General features: G+C 37.6%; 1 protein-coding gene across 1 annotated transcript in view; it reads right to left on the bottom strand.

Annotated features, from left to right (window-relative positions):
* Window positions 1–17,079, bottom strand: part of ttn.2 (titin, tandem duplicate 2) — a 285,809-nt gene that overhangs the window by 245,954 nt on the left and 22,776 nt on the right. The window contains exons 20-36 of the mRNA XM_049484655.1: window positions 15,855–16,108; window positions 15,570–15,734; window positions 14,939–15,107; window positions 12,640–14,336; window positions 12,258–12,539; window positions 11,904–12,170; window positions 10,568–10,840; window positions 9,721–9,984; window positions 7,979–8,239; window positions 7,619–7,879; window positions 6,458–6,721; window positions 5,033–5,293; window positions 3,564–3,824; window positions 2,227–2,487; window positions 1,190–1,331; window positions 681–849; window positions 353–584 (exon numbers count right to left, since the gene is read on the bottom strand). Of these exons, the coding sequence (XP_049340612.1) occupies window positions 353–584; window positions 681–849; window positions 1,190–1,331; window positions 2,227–2,487; window positions 3,564–3,824; window positions 5,033–5,293; window positions 6,458–6,721; window positions 7,619–7,879; window positions 7,979–8,239; window positions 9,721–9,984; window positions 10,568–10,840; window positions 11,904–12,170; window positions 12,258–12,539; window positions 12,640–14,336; window positions 14,939–15,107; window positions 15,570–15,734; window positions 15,855–16,108 (5,483 nt within the window). The remainder of the gene's footprint in view (window positions 1–352; window positions 585–680; window positions 850–1,189; window positions 1,332–2,226; window positions 2,488–3,563; window positions 3,825–5,032; window positions 5,294–6,457; window positions 6,722–7,618; window positions 7,880–7,978; window positions 8,240–9,720; window positions 9,985–10,567; window positions 10,841–11,903; window positions 12,171–12,257; window positions 12,540–12,639; window positions 14,337–14,938; window positions 15,108–15,569; window positions 15,735–15,854; window positions 16,109–17,079) is intronic.

Below are 17,079 nucleotides of genomic sequence, written 5' to 3'. Positions count from 1 at the left end.
ATCTGGTGCGACTTATAGTGTGAAAAATACAATATATCTGTCTGTCTGTGTATTTTTTAGTTTGTTTATTTAAGAAAAGATGCATATTTAAATAGAATCATTTATCATTTGTATGTCTATTTAGGACTCCTTAAATTTGTGATAGAAATTGTTTGTTTTGATAATAATAATGAACGTTTCAATAATAATTGAATAATAAGTATTACACTGGGACTCAATATCTGCAGACAGTCAAAATCAAATAACTCCACATTTAAAACAGGAATATAAACAAAGAAACACAGCTTCCATATATTCACAGACATACAATATATATATATATATATAAAGTATATATTAAATGAAGGCTTACTGTTGACGTGTAGAGTTAAAATGCTCCTGTTCTTCCCGGCGATGAACGTATACTCTCCAGCATCGCTCCTGTAGGTTTCAGTGATGGTGAGGCGATGAATCTTCCTGATGATGACGTAATTAAAGCGCTGGTCTACAGTAAACTGAATTTCAACTCCGTTCCTCAACCAGCGGCCCTCAATATCGTCCTCGTTCACCTCAAACTCCAGAGTCGCCCTCTGTTTCTCAAGCACCTGCAGAAAAACACGCAATAATACACATTATTAAATACATTTCACTGTTATTAACGTCACGATGTCTGAGAAATATATTTCTATGCTGATTTTTACCGTGATTTCTTTCTCCACAGGTTCGGTAATGCGGACGTCCTTCCCCTCCACCGTCAGATGAGCTTTAGAAACACTCGATCCGGCGACTACCGAGTACTCGCCGGCGTCGGACATGCGAACCGTCTGAATCATCAAGCGCTGGATGTACTTATCTGTGGAAACTTTAAACCTAAAGAAATAATAAAAAAAAACAAAGAGAGATTAAGGATAATTGGTCCAATTACAAGGCAAAACAAGGCAATAAAAAAAATGAATACCAAAAAAATGGAAATAAATAAAATGAAATAAGAATAAAGCATGAATGATTCAAACATGATTTAGACCACATGTACAATGAATTGGAAATAAAAATAAAAATGCAAATAAAAAATAAGAATAAAGAATGAATAAAACATGATAAAAAAAAATATATATATATATTAAAATAACTGGCACAGAAGCAGAAAGCAAAAGATAAAAAATATATATTTATGTAAATTTGAATTTAAATGAATTAAACGTTTCCTCACCTTTCAGATCTTTCCAGTTCCTGCCCATCTTTCATCCAGGTCACCTGAACATTAGGCTCAGAGAGCTCACACTCAAAGATGGCCTTCTTCTTCTCAGTAACTTTAATGTCCTTGATGTGTTTTGTGAATTCAATGACGCGAGCTGGAGAACGAGAGCATGATCCAAGGGAAATATTACATCATAATCAAATGAGAAATCTTTATAACTTTCAATACGATATCTGTCTAAACATCTGAATACGATACAGAAACAATTCTATGGCAAAAGCCTAAAACATCAGAAATTAATATAATGATAGATAATCAAACATAAAACTAAATTTTTTTTTTTTTTTAATAATAATAACATTATATTCATCATATCATAAGTTTATGGAATATCTTTGATAGTTAACCTTGTCTGAAGAGCCAATCCCAACCAAAAAAAACTGATCTGTGATCTGTGTGGTGATTGAATCAGTTCAGGAATAGAGTGCATATTGGAATCAATGATTCTAAACACTGTGTAGAAGAAGCTCATGTGTTAATAAACAAACATTATGTTTATTATGTAAACATAAACACAACCGTGGGGAAACTCAGAGACGACACAGAGCTCTCCTCAGACACTGGATTAAACTTCAGAACTGAAAACTTAATCATGGATTTTCACAGAGAGTGATGATACTGCAGATTTTACAAACTGTAGCTTTAGAGTTATTAAGCTGAGAAGAAGATAAGGTGAGATTTTTGTGTTATACAAGATGCTGATTGGGATTTTGTGCAGTTTTTAATGACAAAGTATTGAGATACTTTTTAGTAAAGGTATAACATGCAACATTAAATACAACATCAAAAAACACTAATGTTACCTTAAGTATGCTGACAAACATCATTATGTATATTGTTGTGTTTTAAATAAGATATTTAACATTTCTGCATATTTTACCAATACAATCTCAAAGAATTGCTTTTAAATGCATTATTATATCCTATTTAGGTGCCTTTCAAATAAAATTAAGTTACCAAATAAAGTTTGACTTGTTTAAAGAACATACCCTCCACAAAGAGATTAGCTGAAGTCTGAGCAGATCCAGCTACGAACTTGTACTCGGCACTGTCCCCGAAGTGAACGTTTCGGATGGTGAGAGAGTGAGAGAGCTGTCGAGAGCGGGTCTGGCATCGGTCTGTAGATCTGATCTCCACGCCGTTCTTCAGCCACTTGTAGGTGATTCCCTCGTAGTTTACGGTCACCTCGAAGGTGATGGTGTCCTTCTCCTGAGCGTTGAGGTCTTTTAGCATCGATGTGATCAGAATAGCTTTAAAAAAGAAGAAAAAACAAACAGAATCGTTTTAATATCTCGGTACAGACTGAAGGTTTTAGTAGAGTTGAATGATATTCCCAATATTTATATTACAGTCTCATGCGGTCCAAACCAAGAACAGACACTCGCAGATACCAAATATACTATTTATATTAAAGAGAGTAGTCAAAAAAACACAAAACGGGTCGGTAACAAAGGAAAACAACAAAAGAAATGCATCGTAGTAGCAAACTAGATTCAATACTCTGTGAAGAGCTAAAGAAACAGAGGGGTATTTATACTAAAACAGACCAGGTGTGAGCAATCAGAAGCTGGGGGAGTGTGAACACGGTAGCGTCACATGATTAGCAGAGTCAAGCAGGAAGGTCCGGTGTAAGTGCATGCTGGGAATTGGAGTTTAGAGCAGCCTGATTGATGTATTTTTTTTATGTGTCAAAAATTTTGACAATATTATTGTGTACGATACAATATAGCTAACCCATAGTCTACAGTGTTCTGCCCTTTGTGCTCAGCTTGAATGTAGTGAACTTAGTCAGTAATCGTTTTAATCGTCTAAACTATTGTTTAGACAGTTTAATGTACTTTTAAAATCCGCCTAAAAATTTGCCTAAAGAATTAGGAAAGATGGCCACATGCTAGATGTTATTTTTTTTTTGAAAATCCTAGATTACTCAAATATATCTTAATTCGAGATCCAATGTTAACATAATTTTGATAATTGACCACATTTTGATCAAAGGTTTACTTAAAGTAAAAAGTCAAATAAACAAAAAAAAAAAACTGGATGACCTTTATTCTATGTTAGTTATTTACAGAGACTCTTATTATGAAGCCTAAAAGAGTGTGTTATCCATAATGCTAACAGCCTGACTCACATGATGCTAACAGATACAGCAGCAGGCCTCGACAGTGTTAGGATGTTAGCGAAACAGCAAACTGTTTCTCAAAGCTGGATTACTCGCTGAAAGTTGATGACAGGCCGGTGGGTGAGTAATATCTTAAAGCCCTAGTTGTTAATAACTGTAATTATTGGGGAACTACTGTATTAGATGATGATAAAAAATACTTACGGCTAACGGTCAGCGTAGCGGAAACTCTGTCATTTCCACAGATAAAGGTGTATTCTGCAGCATCATCTCGGCTGGTGTTCATGATCTTCAGCTGGTGGAGTTTACCCTGAACCACGATCCTGAACTTCTCGCTCATCTCGATCTCGACTCCGTTCTTCAGCCAGGTGGACGGGACGTTAAAGTGAGAGACTTCACACTCGAACGTGGCCACCTGAGTCTCTGGAACCTCAACGTTCTTCATGGGTTTGGTGACCCTCAGAGCTGGAGAGATCAATAATGCAGGAAATTAATATGTATGCATGTTGAAATGGTTTAAAAATATAGAGTTTATATATTTGAGGTATATGGTATGAAAATATACTATCGACTAGATAAAAGACGAAAAATCACCCTCAAATTGTAGAAGTAATTGAAGCTGAAAGCTATAATGGCACATTAGCACCAAAAAACTGGTTCTGGAAACCAAAAAGTACCAGTTTCCAGCTGAAACGTACAATCTGAGCCATTGTGCAACTTCCTCGTTTGATGACGTATTATGTGACGTATCCACGATTCCACTAAAACTGGTGCAAACGTGAGCTGGTTCGCTAAAAAGCACCAAGGTTCTTACAAGCCTGAACGGAACCAGTTCAAGAACCAGAATTATTGTGGCCTAAAAGAGCTATTACAAAAATATCAATCCTAGATTTCTGTTCTAATCTAAACTATGCTTTTTTATGTAAATAGAAATAGTGACAAAGAGACTATTAAAATGTGGGATTTTTTGGTTTATTACAGATTCTCTATTGTAAAAGTACCAACTAGTCATGCATGCAATGAGGAAAAAAAAGAAATCCTGTATAGAAGATTTAAAGGTAAAGATTGATAATCGCTTTATAATCAAACCTCAGACTCTGAATATAACATAGAGATTCACATCCTCTACTGATCTACTAATCGTCTAACCCCTAAAATATGTATATATACAACTTTGGAAAAAATGAAGAGCACTTCAGTTTCTGAATCAGTTTCTCTGATTTTGCTATTTATAGGTTTATGTTTGAGTAAAATGAACATTGTTGTTTTATTCTATAAACTACAGACAACATTTCTCCCAAATTACAAATAAAAATATTCTCATTTAGAGCATTTATTTACAGAAAATGAGAAATGACTGAAATAACAAAAAAAGATGCAGAACTTTCAGACCTCAAATAATGCAAAGAAAACAAGTTCATATTCATAAAGTTTTAAGAGTTCAGAAATAATCAATATTTGGTGGAATAATCCTGGTTGGTTTTTAATCACAGTTTTTTTCATGCATCTTGGCATCATGTTCTCCTCCTCCACCAGTCTTACACACTGCTTTTGGATAACTTTATGCTGCTTTACTCCTGGTGCAAAAATTCAAGCAGTTCAGTTTAGCTTGTTTTAAGCGCTCTCTTAATTTTTTCCAGAGCTGTGTGTATGTATATAGAAAAATTACTTACATTCCACGTGTAAGAATGCGCTGCACTGCAGATGTCCTACAGTAGCGGTGTATTCTCCTGCCATGCTCTCTTCAACGTTAGAGATCACCAGCTTGTGAGCTTTCCTCTCGGAGAATATCTGCACGTTGGCGCTCGGCTTCAGCTCTTGGCCTTTGAACATCCATTTAACTGGGATATCATCGTGGGAGAGACTCAGCTCGAAGGAGGCGGTGTCTCCCAACAACGAGGTCACGTCCTTAGGCTTCTTCACGATTTTAATAGCTGAGAAAAATTTAAAGCAGTGTTAAAAAGGGTTTTAGAGGAAATTTCTAATATTTTACCCCCTTGTCTTTGTCCAGGATGTCACAGTTTAGCCCATGTCTGTCTTCTGTTTCTCCCTTATTTGGTCTCTTGTGCTCCTGCCCCTCTGTTTACCTGTCATGTGTTTCCCAGCCATGTGGTTCTGTTGTGTTTTTGTACCTGTCTCCGCCCTAGCTCCGCCCCAGCCCTGCCCTAGCAATTAGTGTTCTCACCTGTGTCTTGTCTGTAACCCCGCCCGCTCGTCATCCAAGCCCAGGTGTTTCTCACTCTCCTCATGTATTTAAGCCCCTCTGTTTGAATGTGCAGTTTTTGTATCTTTGTCTTCTGTGTACTCTAGTTTTGTGTTCTGTGGTCCCTGAATCCAGGTCTGTTTTGATATCTTAGTTAGTTTACAAAGTTTGTTAAGTATATGTTTCTAGTGTTATTATAGTTATTCTGTGTTTTATTTATTAAGTTACCCAGTTATTAAGTTAATAGTTTTCTTAGTTCTGAGTTTTTTTGCGTTACCCGCGTTTTGTTTACTGTTTTGATTTATCTTGTTCGTTTAATAAATATATACTTTATCACTATATTCTGCACTTATATTATTATAATATTATTATATTATATTGGTATCAACCTTTATCCTCCATTGAAAATCAATGGACAAAAATATTTAAAAAGGTTTAAATTATGGAGAAAATAACAGCAAAGCTAAAATTAAACACTAATTTATGTAAGAAAAGGTAAAAACAATTGATAATAAACCTGGAACTGACATTATAGTGTGCTATGTTGTGTATTTATGTATATTTGTGTATATTTATATATGTATATAAGTGTTTATGCATGTGCAGGTACATAGGTATGTATACATGTATCTATATAGAGAATGTTAATATGTGTATATATATATATATATATATATTTTTTTTTTTTTTTTTTCATCCCTCCAAGCTGTAGAAGAGAAAAGGTTTTCTAAGATCTCCGGCCAATATTGTGGCTTTGGAATGTAAACAGAATATTTTTATCGAAGCAAAAAATATATATACTATTATAAAAAACAATTACAGAGTTTTATTTGACACTATTAATGTAAAATAAGAAACAGAGCAGTAGGGATGAGTTTGGGGGTTGAATACTTACTCTCGACGTTGAGTCTGGCATTAGCGGAGAGTTTTCCCAGCTTAAATCCATAAACAGACTCATCCTGAGTGTTGCAGTTTTTGATCTTTAAAGAGTGAACAGAGCCCTCTACTGTGATCTCATATTTATCACTCGGGACAATCTCCACTCCGTTCTTAATCCACTGGGATCCTTTCACATCCAAATGGGTGAGTTCTAGACTGAACACGGCCTCCTGGGTCTCGGTGACGGTCTGGTTCTTCAGTGTTTTCTTCACTTTTACAGCTATAAAAACAAAAAAACAAGAAAGGAATGCAAAAGTTGTAAGCTTTTAGCTTTAATCTACAATTAATCAGTGCTGTAAACAGTAAACAGATTGAAATTACACTGAAATATAACAGTCCTACTTTGCTAATTATTCATTACAGAACAGTACAGACACTATTAAGACAAATAAAAAACTATACAGCGTAAGTTAAAGAGGGGAGAAAGTGTGTAAACGAACTTTAAAAGTTGGCTTGGAAAAACAGCGTATAATAACATAGAAAAAAGTTTTTATACATCTAAAAAACTGTAAATGTGAATATATCCGCTGACTCTCCCTCTCTAGCTGTCCTAAAAAACGTAAAAACCTCTGTTGTTCCAAAAAAGCTTAAGCAACTGTAAAAGTAAATATATCTGTAAATCAATATAGTCTCTAAGATTCTGCAAAATTCTACATTTCCACGTCAAAAGCTGTGGAATGAGCATTATTTAAAATACGTGACTCGAATAATAATAAAAAAAAGACGATTAAAAAAAACAAGGGAATTATTTAAAGCAATAGTCCATAAATTTGGGGGATTTGGGGATTTGGAAGTGTAAATAAATAGTAAATTGTGTGAATTTCTGTGTTTTTGTCAAAATCTAGAGAGCAGTTTCATCCAACAAACCTACCAGATCACTCTGTCTCTGTTTTTAGAATGAATATATTAATATGCTGCAGGAATGGGCGTGCCAGGACACGCAGGACAACTCGATTTAAAATATTTAAAAGAAAAAGGGACTTATCAGGAACTGCTACTGGCGATATTATTGCATACAATACAATACAGCACAGCTCTATTGCCCATATAAGAACATTTAAAACTGATATTTGTACAAATGCCTGAAACTTTGCACAGACACTGAAATTAAACGTACCTTCAACTTTCAGGTTGGCTGATGTTTTGGAGTTTGCCACCTGGTAGGTGTACTCTCCAATGTCCTGTGGTCTGGTGATCACGATGACGAGGCGTCTCACGGCCCCGTCCTGTTCACTCCTGACGTTCTCGTTGAAGTCCACGGGTTGACCGTCTTTAAGCCACTTCCCCTCAGCAGTGGGGTTCGCCACCTCACACTCAAGGACGGCAGTCTGGGACTCTGCAACGGTTAAATCCTGCAGGGGTCTGTTTATGGCACCACCTGTAGAAGAAAAGAAAAGCAGTACAACCCCAATTAATTATTTGTAAATCTCATAGTCCCATATTTTACTCACAATAAATCTAAAGAATAGTAATTTACCTGATACAGTAAGTTTAGCGCTTGAGGTTTTCTCTCCGGCTGCGAAAGCGTAAGGCCCCTCCTCGTCCTTCATGACGTTGACGACGGTGAGAGTGTAGATCTTGCCCTTGGACTCGATCTTATACTGAGGACCAGCTTTAAGAGGCTGGTTTTTAAAGGTCCAGTAGGCGTCGATCCCGGCGTGAGATAACTCCACCTCGAAGGTGACGTTCTGGGTCTCGGTACAAACCTGATCCTCCATGTGCTTCACGATGCTGACCTCTGAATAAAGAAAAGGGTTATAGAGTTATATTCACAGGGTTCAAACTATATTTTAACCAATACATTTCCATTATTTTTTCATTTCAAGGCAATTATTTATGAGCATATGATTTTTAAAACAGTGTAGACATGGACAATAAAAACAAAAATCAACTAAAACTATAATTAAAACTGATTCTAGTAGGCCTTAAATAAATCTGAAACACATTATTTAATAATAAAATGTGTGTCAGATCCTGTGTAGAACTAAATTACTGAATTACTCTGAGCTGACGTATTTTGTAGGCTCAAAAAAAATTCTCCATCGATAAACAGAAACACAGAGATTTGCAGACCAAATTTCCATGACTTTTACAAAACTTTCTTGTTTTTTTTTTTTCATTTTTGCTTTGTATTTGCTATTTTTTAAATTCCATGACTTTTCCAGGTTTTTCATGACCGTATGAACCCTGTATTCACATTTACAGATGCAAGAGATGCCCTACTGTATATGTAATAAAGTATTGGGACACCTACTCTTATTTAAGAATAATAATAAAAAGTGTTAGCGTATTTATTGCACTATAAGATGCACTTAAAAGTCCTTTAATGTTCCTTTAATAAAAATCATCAGAGCTCCTTATAATCCGGTGCTCCTTATGTATGAATTCTATCAGTCAGGTATTAAGGAGCAGTAAAGTCACTCTGCTGAAGTACAGAGTTATACAGGAGTTTCAGTTTAGTTCTCCAGCACCCAGACTGGAGCAGCGTTAGCATTAGCCGCTAACCACAGCGCTAAGCGCTAGCTCTTTCACCGTTCAGAGGTGAATATATTAGCCTGTAGCCTGCTTCTAACCTCAGCTAGCACTGCTGGAGCACCATTAGCATTACCTAGTTAGTGGTTAGCCGCTAATACTAATGCTCATGCTCCAGCTTTAGAGGTAATCTGAAAATCTAAGCTTTCTGTAAATAAACGGAATAACTAAACTCCGAATAAACAGTTTTGTTTTAGTTTCTAATCACAATCAGAAAGCCTGTGATTGTTTCTAATGATTTTTTTTTATTAGTTTATCTTTTTCTTATTTATTTATTAATTAATTTATTTATTATTACTTTTATTTTTTTATTCTAATGTTTTATATTTTCATTATTGTTTTTAGTCGTATTATTCATTTAATCATTTCTTATCATTCTTAACATTTTACTTTACTTTTACTATTAGCTTTTTACTTATTTTATCATTTTTTTTACTTTTGTCTCAATTTGTTTTTATGGTATTTTTAAAATATATTTTAAAATATTTTAAAAAGGGAAACATTGCGAAACCTCTGTTCCTTACTAGTGTTGCATAATAATATCTAATCATCCTGTGCTCCTTATGTATGAAAATAGACATTTATTGATGGTGCGCTATATATCATATATATTATATAATATAATCTGTTGCGCCTTATAGTGCAAAAAAATACAGTACATATGCTGCTCACTATAAAAGCACTTACTCTCAACAGAAAGTTTGCAAGATGTGTCCACTTTTCCAACAGCCAGTTTATACTGTCCTTCATCAGAAGCGAAGGTCCTCTTCAGCACCAAACGCTGCTTCGATCCTTTAGCCACCATCTGAACCCGCTCACTCGCGCTCAGCAGCTTATCGTTCTGATACCATTTCACCGATCGGACGTCCACAGCCGAGATCTTCGCCTCGAGAACAGCCTTAGTGCCCTCCACTGTGCTGACGTCCTTCAGAGGAGACACGATGCTGATCGCTGTGGGAAAAGCAGGAAAAAATATTTGATATATTAATCAGAACGTAATTTTATTTAACCCTCCTGTTGTGTTCTGGGTCAAAAAATTCTCCTTGCCTTAATTAGTGTAATTAATCAACATATAATATAAAAATGTAAGAAAAATCTTACATACATTCAACAACCACCCCCTGCAAAAATCACAAAAACTAAAATAAAAACAAAATTGCAGTGTTATGTTTTAATGTTACTGTATGTAAAACTATTGTGTTTTATACTTTGTTGATCTTTTAAAAGTAATAAAATAGTGAAACATTAAAAAAAATGTTGTTTTTTTATGGAAAAAAAAAAAAACGAGTGAATTATCCAAAATTTAGGCATTACCTGTTAGAGGTAAGGAACTACATTGCACTAAATATTGAGTTATATTAACTTTTTTTTTTGTTTCAGACATCTTTTTTATCTTTTGGATAATTAAACATGCACCAAGTCAAATTAACCCAGGTACATCACTGCTGTTCCTGACAAATGAACATAATAGGGATTAAAATAGGGGTTAAAATAATATTTTAAACATCTAAAACAAGTTTTATAAAAGACTTACTCTGTACAGACAGTTTTCCAGTGGTAGAAATGTCCTGAACGGGAACAACAAAGGAGTACGCCGCTGCGTCGTCCTTCACCACGTTTTCGATCAGCAGCTTGTGTACGAGTTTATCGATTACGATGTGAATTCTATCGGTAGCCGAGATGGGCTGACCGTTCTTCATCCAGGTTCCCTCGACGTTCTCCTGAGAGAATCGAACCTCCAGCTGGGCGATATCTCCCTCACAGATGCTCAGATCAGAGAGGCCTTGCATCAGAGTAACTGGACGCACTGTAACCAGAAAAGAGAGAGGAGTATTGTCAATATTGTTACTACAAGACGTTACTCATGCTTTTTAATATTTATGGGTGCATGAATACTGATATTGGTATCAATATTAGACCTGACACCATGCTTACATACTCTTAATCAATCAATCAATCAATCAACCTTTATTTTCACTCAGTAGATACATTGAGGGTATCCCTCATTTTCAATGTAGCCGAGCTTAGATAAAGTTAAAGGGATTGAAATTTAAGTTTAAATTATAAACACAAGCAAACAAGATTTAATTAAGAGAAAATAAAATAATTTAAAATAAAAGAATATGCAAACAGGCTAAAATGTAGAGCAATAAAAAAAGAGATAAATACGTAGAATAATAAAATTTAAGCACAGTTAAAAAAAGACTAAAATAACCACAATTATAAAAATGTAAATGATTGAACTAAACTAAATAATAATATTAAGCCCTATCCATCTGGAGAGGATTAGTTTCTCAGAGGGTTCTGGGTAATTCTCTCTTTTATGGGGGTTTTTATCCTCTGTGATTTTATTCCCGTTCAGAGCGATCATATACGTGTTTTTCTCAGACATCATCTGAGAAAATTACAGTCTGAATTATTTACTGTTTTTCTCTGAACTCCGTGCTCCTCAGGTAATTTTAGTCCCGTCCGGACGCACACCTCTGAGTTTCGTCTCCTCGCCTTTAATAATAAAATAGCTATTTGTCCACTGCCGCGCACCGTAATTACATTTTGGGCGAGCCACGGTTTCCACGGAGAGCCACGTTAAAAAAAACACAACAGCGAGTGGAAATGGAGGAGCTACTGAACTCTGTGATGAGGTCATGTGACCGAGAAAAAAAGCCTAAAAACTCACTGGTCCTCCTGTTTTTTCAATTGCAGTCCGGATGCAGTTTTATCACTTTTATGAGTAGAAGTGAAATATTTTACACAGATACCAACTTCCGATACCTAGTGTTCACTGCTGCTTTTACAAACAGACAACTTCATCACTCAAATCTAAATTATAACAGTGCATATATAATAGTTATATATTGTATGTAACTTACATTTCATCTTCAGGGTGGCGCTTGTCTTCATATTGCCCACTTGGAAAGTGTATTTTCCTTGGTCCTCTTTCTTCACGTCCTTTACAGACAGGCTATGGCGACCGCGGCGTGAAGATACGACGTATTTGAGGCTGGGAGTGATCTCTTTATTCTCAAAGTACCAGGTTCCCTCAGCATCCTCTCGGGAGAGTTCACACTCAAACTCTCCAGCGTACGTCTCGGGTACTTCGATATTTTCCAGGTTCTTCACCATCTCCAGTGGTGCACCTAGAAGACAAGCGTGTTGTTTAATATTCTGATCAGAAAAATGTAAACTTTATTTATTTGTTTAGTCAAACGATCATAAACATGTACCTTCAACATGAAGTCTAGCAGACGTTCTGATGTGGTCGTCCTCAACGACAGCACAGGTGTACTCAGCCTCGTCACTCATGCCTATGATCAGCACGGACAGGAAGTGCACTTTTCTGTCGGAGTGCATCCTGTACTTGTCTCCAGAGAAAATCTCGGCGTTGTTCTTCAGCCATTTCACTTTGACAAACGGCTCATTCGTCTCACATTCAAAGGTCACCATGGTGTCCTTCTCTTTGGCATAGGCGTCCTCTACTTCCTGTGTAAAGCTTACAACTTGCTTGCCTGGAAACATTTTAAAACAATAATTAAATTATTGTTCATTCATTTATAGTTTATAGTTATTCTGAAAAATTAAAAAATATATATATATATGTATACGTACTTTGCACCAACAAGAAGGCGTGGCTCGAGGTCTCTCCCGCAATGTTAATGGCTTTTACCATGATGCTAGCGGAGTCTTCGGCGGAGACGTCTCTAACAACCAGTTCACAGACGTGGTCTTCAGGCCAATACCAGTAAACTCGATCCGATTTTTCCAGTAAGATGCCGTTCTTGAACCACTGGCACTCTGGATCTGGTTTTCCGACGACTCTGCAGCGGAAGTGCACCTCATCGCCCAGGGCTACGGTCTGGCTTTGAATTCGCTCCAAGATCCTTGGCGCCTCCATGCTGGGTGAGAGGGTGACTTTCTCAGGTCTGATGGTGGGAATGGTAAGTTTGCCTTCTTCCTCCAGCTTCTTCTTTTCGGCCTCAGTTAACTCTTTGGTCCAGTGAAGAAGCTCCTCCTTCCTCTTCCTCAACATGTCTTCATAAGACTCGTCCTTCCTACGGGATTTGAACTCTACGGAAGAGATGGCCTCGTAGTAGCCCTCTTCCGTTCTGCGCTTGAACTTGCTTCGCAATTCCTCCGTCTCTTCCGTCGACTTCTCGTGGACGACTCTTTCGGCTCGCTTCAGTTTCACCACCTCCTTGGCTTGGGTCGATTCGGCGGCCTTGTCCACTTTAACAACGTCGAAGGTTACTCTTCCGTGCTCGGGACCTGGACCTTCAGGAGCCTTTATTTCGGGGGCACGTCGCAGGACTGTCCTGAAGTCCTCCCTCTGTTTGATCTCCAGCTTCACTGTGTACTCGGCGGTACCCTCGGGGTTCTCGGCCAAGACTCTCACGTCTCCTGAATCGTAGGATTTGCAATCGACGATCTCGACGTAGTGAATTCCGTCGTAAAGAAGTCTAAATCTTTTGCTTTTGCGAATAAGTTGTCCGTTGAGGTACCAGTTAACCTTGGGTGTTGGGTAACCGGTTACTCTGCAACGGTATTTCGCCGTTTCTCCTTCTAGAACTCTGATGGGTTCTGGAAGCAAGACGATCTCCGGTTTAGTCTTCTCAGTCACTTCATCTCCTGTAACTCCTGAAGGACCTCCCTCATGGGCGATTCGCTCAATTTCATCGATTCTCTGACCTCTTCTACCTTCGGGTAATTGACTTTCCTCGACGAGACTCTTCTCATCCTTCACAATCAGAGTAGCGGAGGTCTGGTCAACACCAAACTTATTGGTGGCTCTGCAGGTGATGACACCACTGTCTCTGGCATAAGCGACTTCGTAATCAAGACCGCAGTATCCAAACTCATTGACCATACGAAGTCTGTTCGCCGCTTCCAGAGGTTTCCCATCGTGCAACCACTCAACGATCATCGTTGGGTCACCAATAGGGGTCAGTCTACATTCAAAGTGAACAGCGCCGAAACGCTTCAGTCTGACTGAAGTCAGCTTCTTTTTAAAGTGAGGTTTCTGCTGCTTCTCTTTATCGTAAAGATCTCCTTCCTCCCACTGATCCTGTCCGTAACGGAGGTGCAGTGGCTCCAACTCTGGAGCGGCGATCTCCTTAGCTTTGTAAGTTCCTTTAGGAATAATGAGTCTTCTCTCTGGTTCGGGTTGGGTGAAACCCACCTCCACGTTGACTCTACAGCGGGTGGTGTCTCGTCCAGCTTTGTTAATAGCCGTGGCGGTGTACCACGCACTATCGGCTCCACTCGTTTGAGGGATCTTGAAATTTGCCTCTCCTTTAGTTCCCTCAATCCTGATAATAAATAAAAACAATGTAATCAAAGCAGTTAAAAATGAGGAGCTGGTATAAAATATTAAAAAGTACAAATTTGACAAACAAATCATTTGACATGGATTATTAAATGAAATTAAATCTGACTTTTAATGACTTTTTAGGGACCTTTTAAAATAAAAATGGCAAATACACACAAAACTAAAGCAGGTTTTTTAATAGACTTTGCGGTACACTGGTGATCGCTGCATTTTCTGATAAACTGTTGCTTAACATAGATTTTATTTTTTTTTATAAAATAGAGCTATTCCTACATTCCTACATCTGTCTACACAAACATAAACCAACATTGATTTTGGATTTAGGAGATGAAATTAGGAAATTTAAGGCAAATTAAGCCCTGTTTTTAGGGAAGCTAATTTAAAGGGGACATAATATACCTCCTTTTCCATTTAATTGAATAGGTCTATATTCTATATAAAACATGTTTATTAGGACAAAATTTACACAAAATCCCTCTTACATAAAGATAAAAATCTCACCAGCTCTATTCTTATCATTTTCAGACCCAAAAAAAGAATTTTCCTTTTGACGACAGATAATTCTTAATAAAAGGTACTCACTTAATGTGGGGGTACTTGTGAGGAGAGATGATGTCGCTGTTCTTCAGCCAGACAATATCAGGGATGGGGTTTCCAATGGCTTTGACGGCCAACTCAACCAGCGTTCCTTCTTTAACGCTGACGTTCTTCAGCTTTTCGGTGAACTGTGGTCTAATCAGGTTTTCTTTAGCTGTAAATCAAATAGGAAGTTAGTTTACAGTGATTTAGAGATAAATTTAGGACAAAATAATACAAATTATTTCTTAATTATACCACAGATAGTTCTGATCCTATAATGTGATTGGCTGAGAGGCGTTCTATGAGTACCGTTATCAGCCGGTAATGCACTGAAACCGAAGCTCTGCCACATACAGATAACCTAGCAATGATGCAGCGCTTACAAACCAAACAGCGCAGCTACAAACAGAGCAGCAATGGAATTTTTTTATCTGGTGGAGTTTTTTAAATCGTTCAATAAACAGCGATAATGGAACTGTGGTATAATCACAATAATACACTTGAGGTTCCTACTATATAGCACAGCATGGCCTATATTAAACGTTATAGCACAAACTTTGAGTGTATTATTGTTTAATTATTTGCTTGAATTGCTGATATATTAAGTAAAGTATATAAAGAAAATGCTTGTTACCTTCTACAGTGAGAGTCATAGATACGGTAGTTTTTCCAGCTCTGTTCTGAGCTACAACTGTCCATTCTCCAGAGTCAGTAGCCATAGCAGGAACCACAATCAGAGACTGGGTTCCGTCCTCCTTCACCACTATCTTGTGGGTGTAGTCATTAACCACTTGTTGACCTTTATTAAATAAAGTAAAAAAACAAATTGAACATGAAACAGCGAGGTTTTAGACTTAAATCACAATGATATAAATCAATACACACACAGGGAAATATTATTTAAATATAATATAATTACCGTTGTGGAACCAGAAAGTGTCGGGCATGGGTCTGCCGACGACCTTCAGATCAAATCTGGCGGTTTGTCCTTCAGAGCACTTAAAGGACGACGGCTTCATAACAAACACAGGTTTATAAAGCCTCTCCAGCTGGGTCTCGTCTGTCTCCTCCAGCCGGCGGGCGGGAGAGCGTCCGGGGGAACGGCTGACTGAACGGGCGGGAGAACGTCCAGGAGAGAGGCTGGTGGAGCGAGCAGACATCGGAGATTCAGACCTAAAATAAAGAGAGGAGATAAACGGTTCAATAAAATCTGCTGTGGAGGGGGGTGCTGAGTGGTCCAGCGGTCTAAAGCCCTGCCACTATGAGCAGGAGGTCGCAGGTTCAAACCCCACTCATGCAGCTTTACCATCAAGCTGCCGGCGCTCAGAGGGAGCACAATTGGCCCTGCTCCCTCCGGGTGGGTAGATGGCGCTCTCTCCCCACATCACTCCTATGGTGATGTCTGCAGCACAGGGCGTCTGTGAGCTGATGTATAAAAACCGAGTCTCTGTGCTTTCCTCCGAGTGTTAGCGCTGTGATGCTGCTCGGCAATGCTACAGCATCAGCAGCAGCTCAAAAAGAAGCGGTGGCTGACTTCACATGTATCAGATGAGGCATGTGTTAGTCTTCACCCTCCTGGTGTGTTGGAGCATTACTAGTGATAGGGGGAGTCCTAATGAGTGGGTTGGGTAATTGTCCATGTAAATTGGGGAGAAAATAGGAAAAATTTGAAATAAAATTATAAAAAAAAAAAAAAAAATCTGCTGTGGTGTCACAAACACTATCTAATACGTAAGTGATTAGGGATGCGCAGAAGTTTCAGCTACTTAAAGGGCCAAATAAATAATGTACAAGCACTTATTTATATCAAATACCAACTAGGCATGTGAAGTTATGAAATATATTGAAATTATTAAATTTTTGTGAGGTGAATTTTTTTATATTTTGTACGTAATCATCTTGTAATGAAGGTCAATCAATGTTTACTCTAATTATGAATTCTAAATAAAGTAAAATACAAAACAATCTGCAAGCACTGCAACCTGTTTTACCATAAACCCAACAACTTCTCTCCTGTATGATCTCACACCAGCCTCTTCAGACCTTTCAACTATCGTCATAATTACACTGAGGGTTCTATATAGTCATGGCAACCTATGAACCTATGATACCGTAAATTAACAGTGTAGTAATCTATCAGATTA

Source organism: Astyanax mexicanus, chromosome 11, assembly GCF_023375975.1.
Source record: "Astyanax mexicanus isolate ESR-SI-001 chromosome 11, AstMex3_surface, whole genome shotgun sequence".
Classification (NCBI taxonomy): domain Eukaryota; kingdom Metazoa; phylum Chordata; class Actinopteri; order Characiformes; family Acestrorhamphidae; genus Astyanax; species Astyanax mexicanus.
This window is presented reverse-complemented; position numbering and strand designations above follow the sequence as displayed.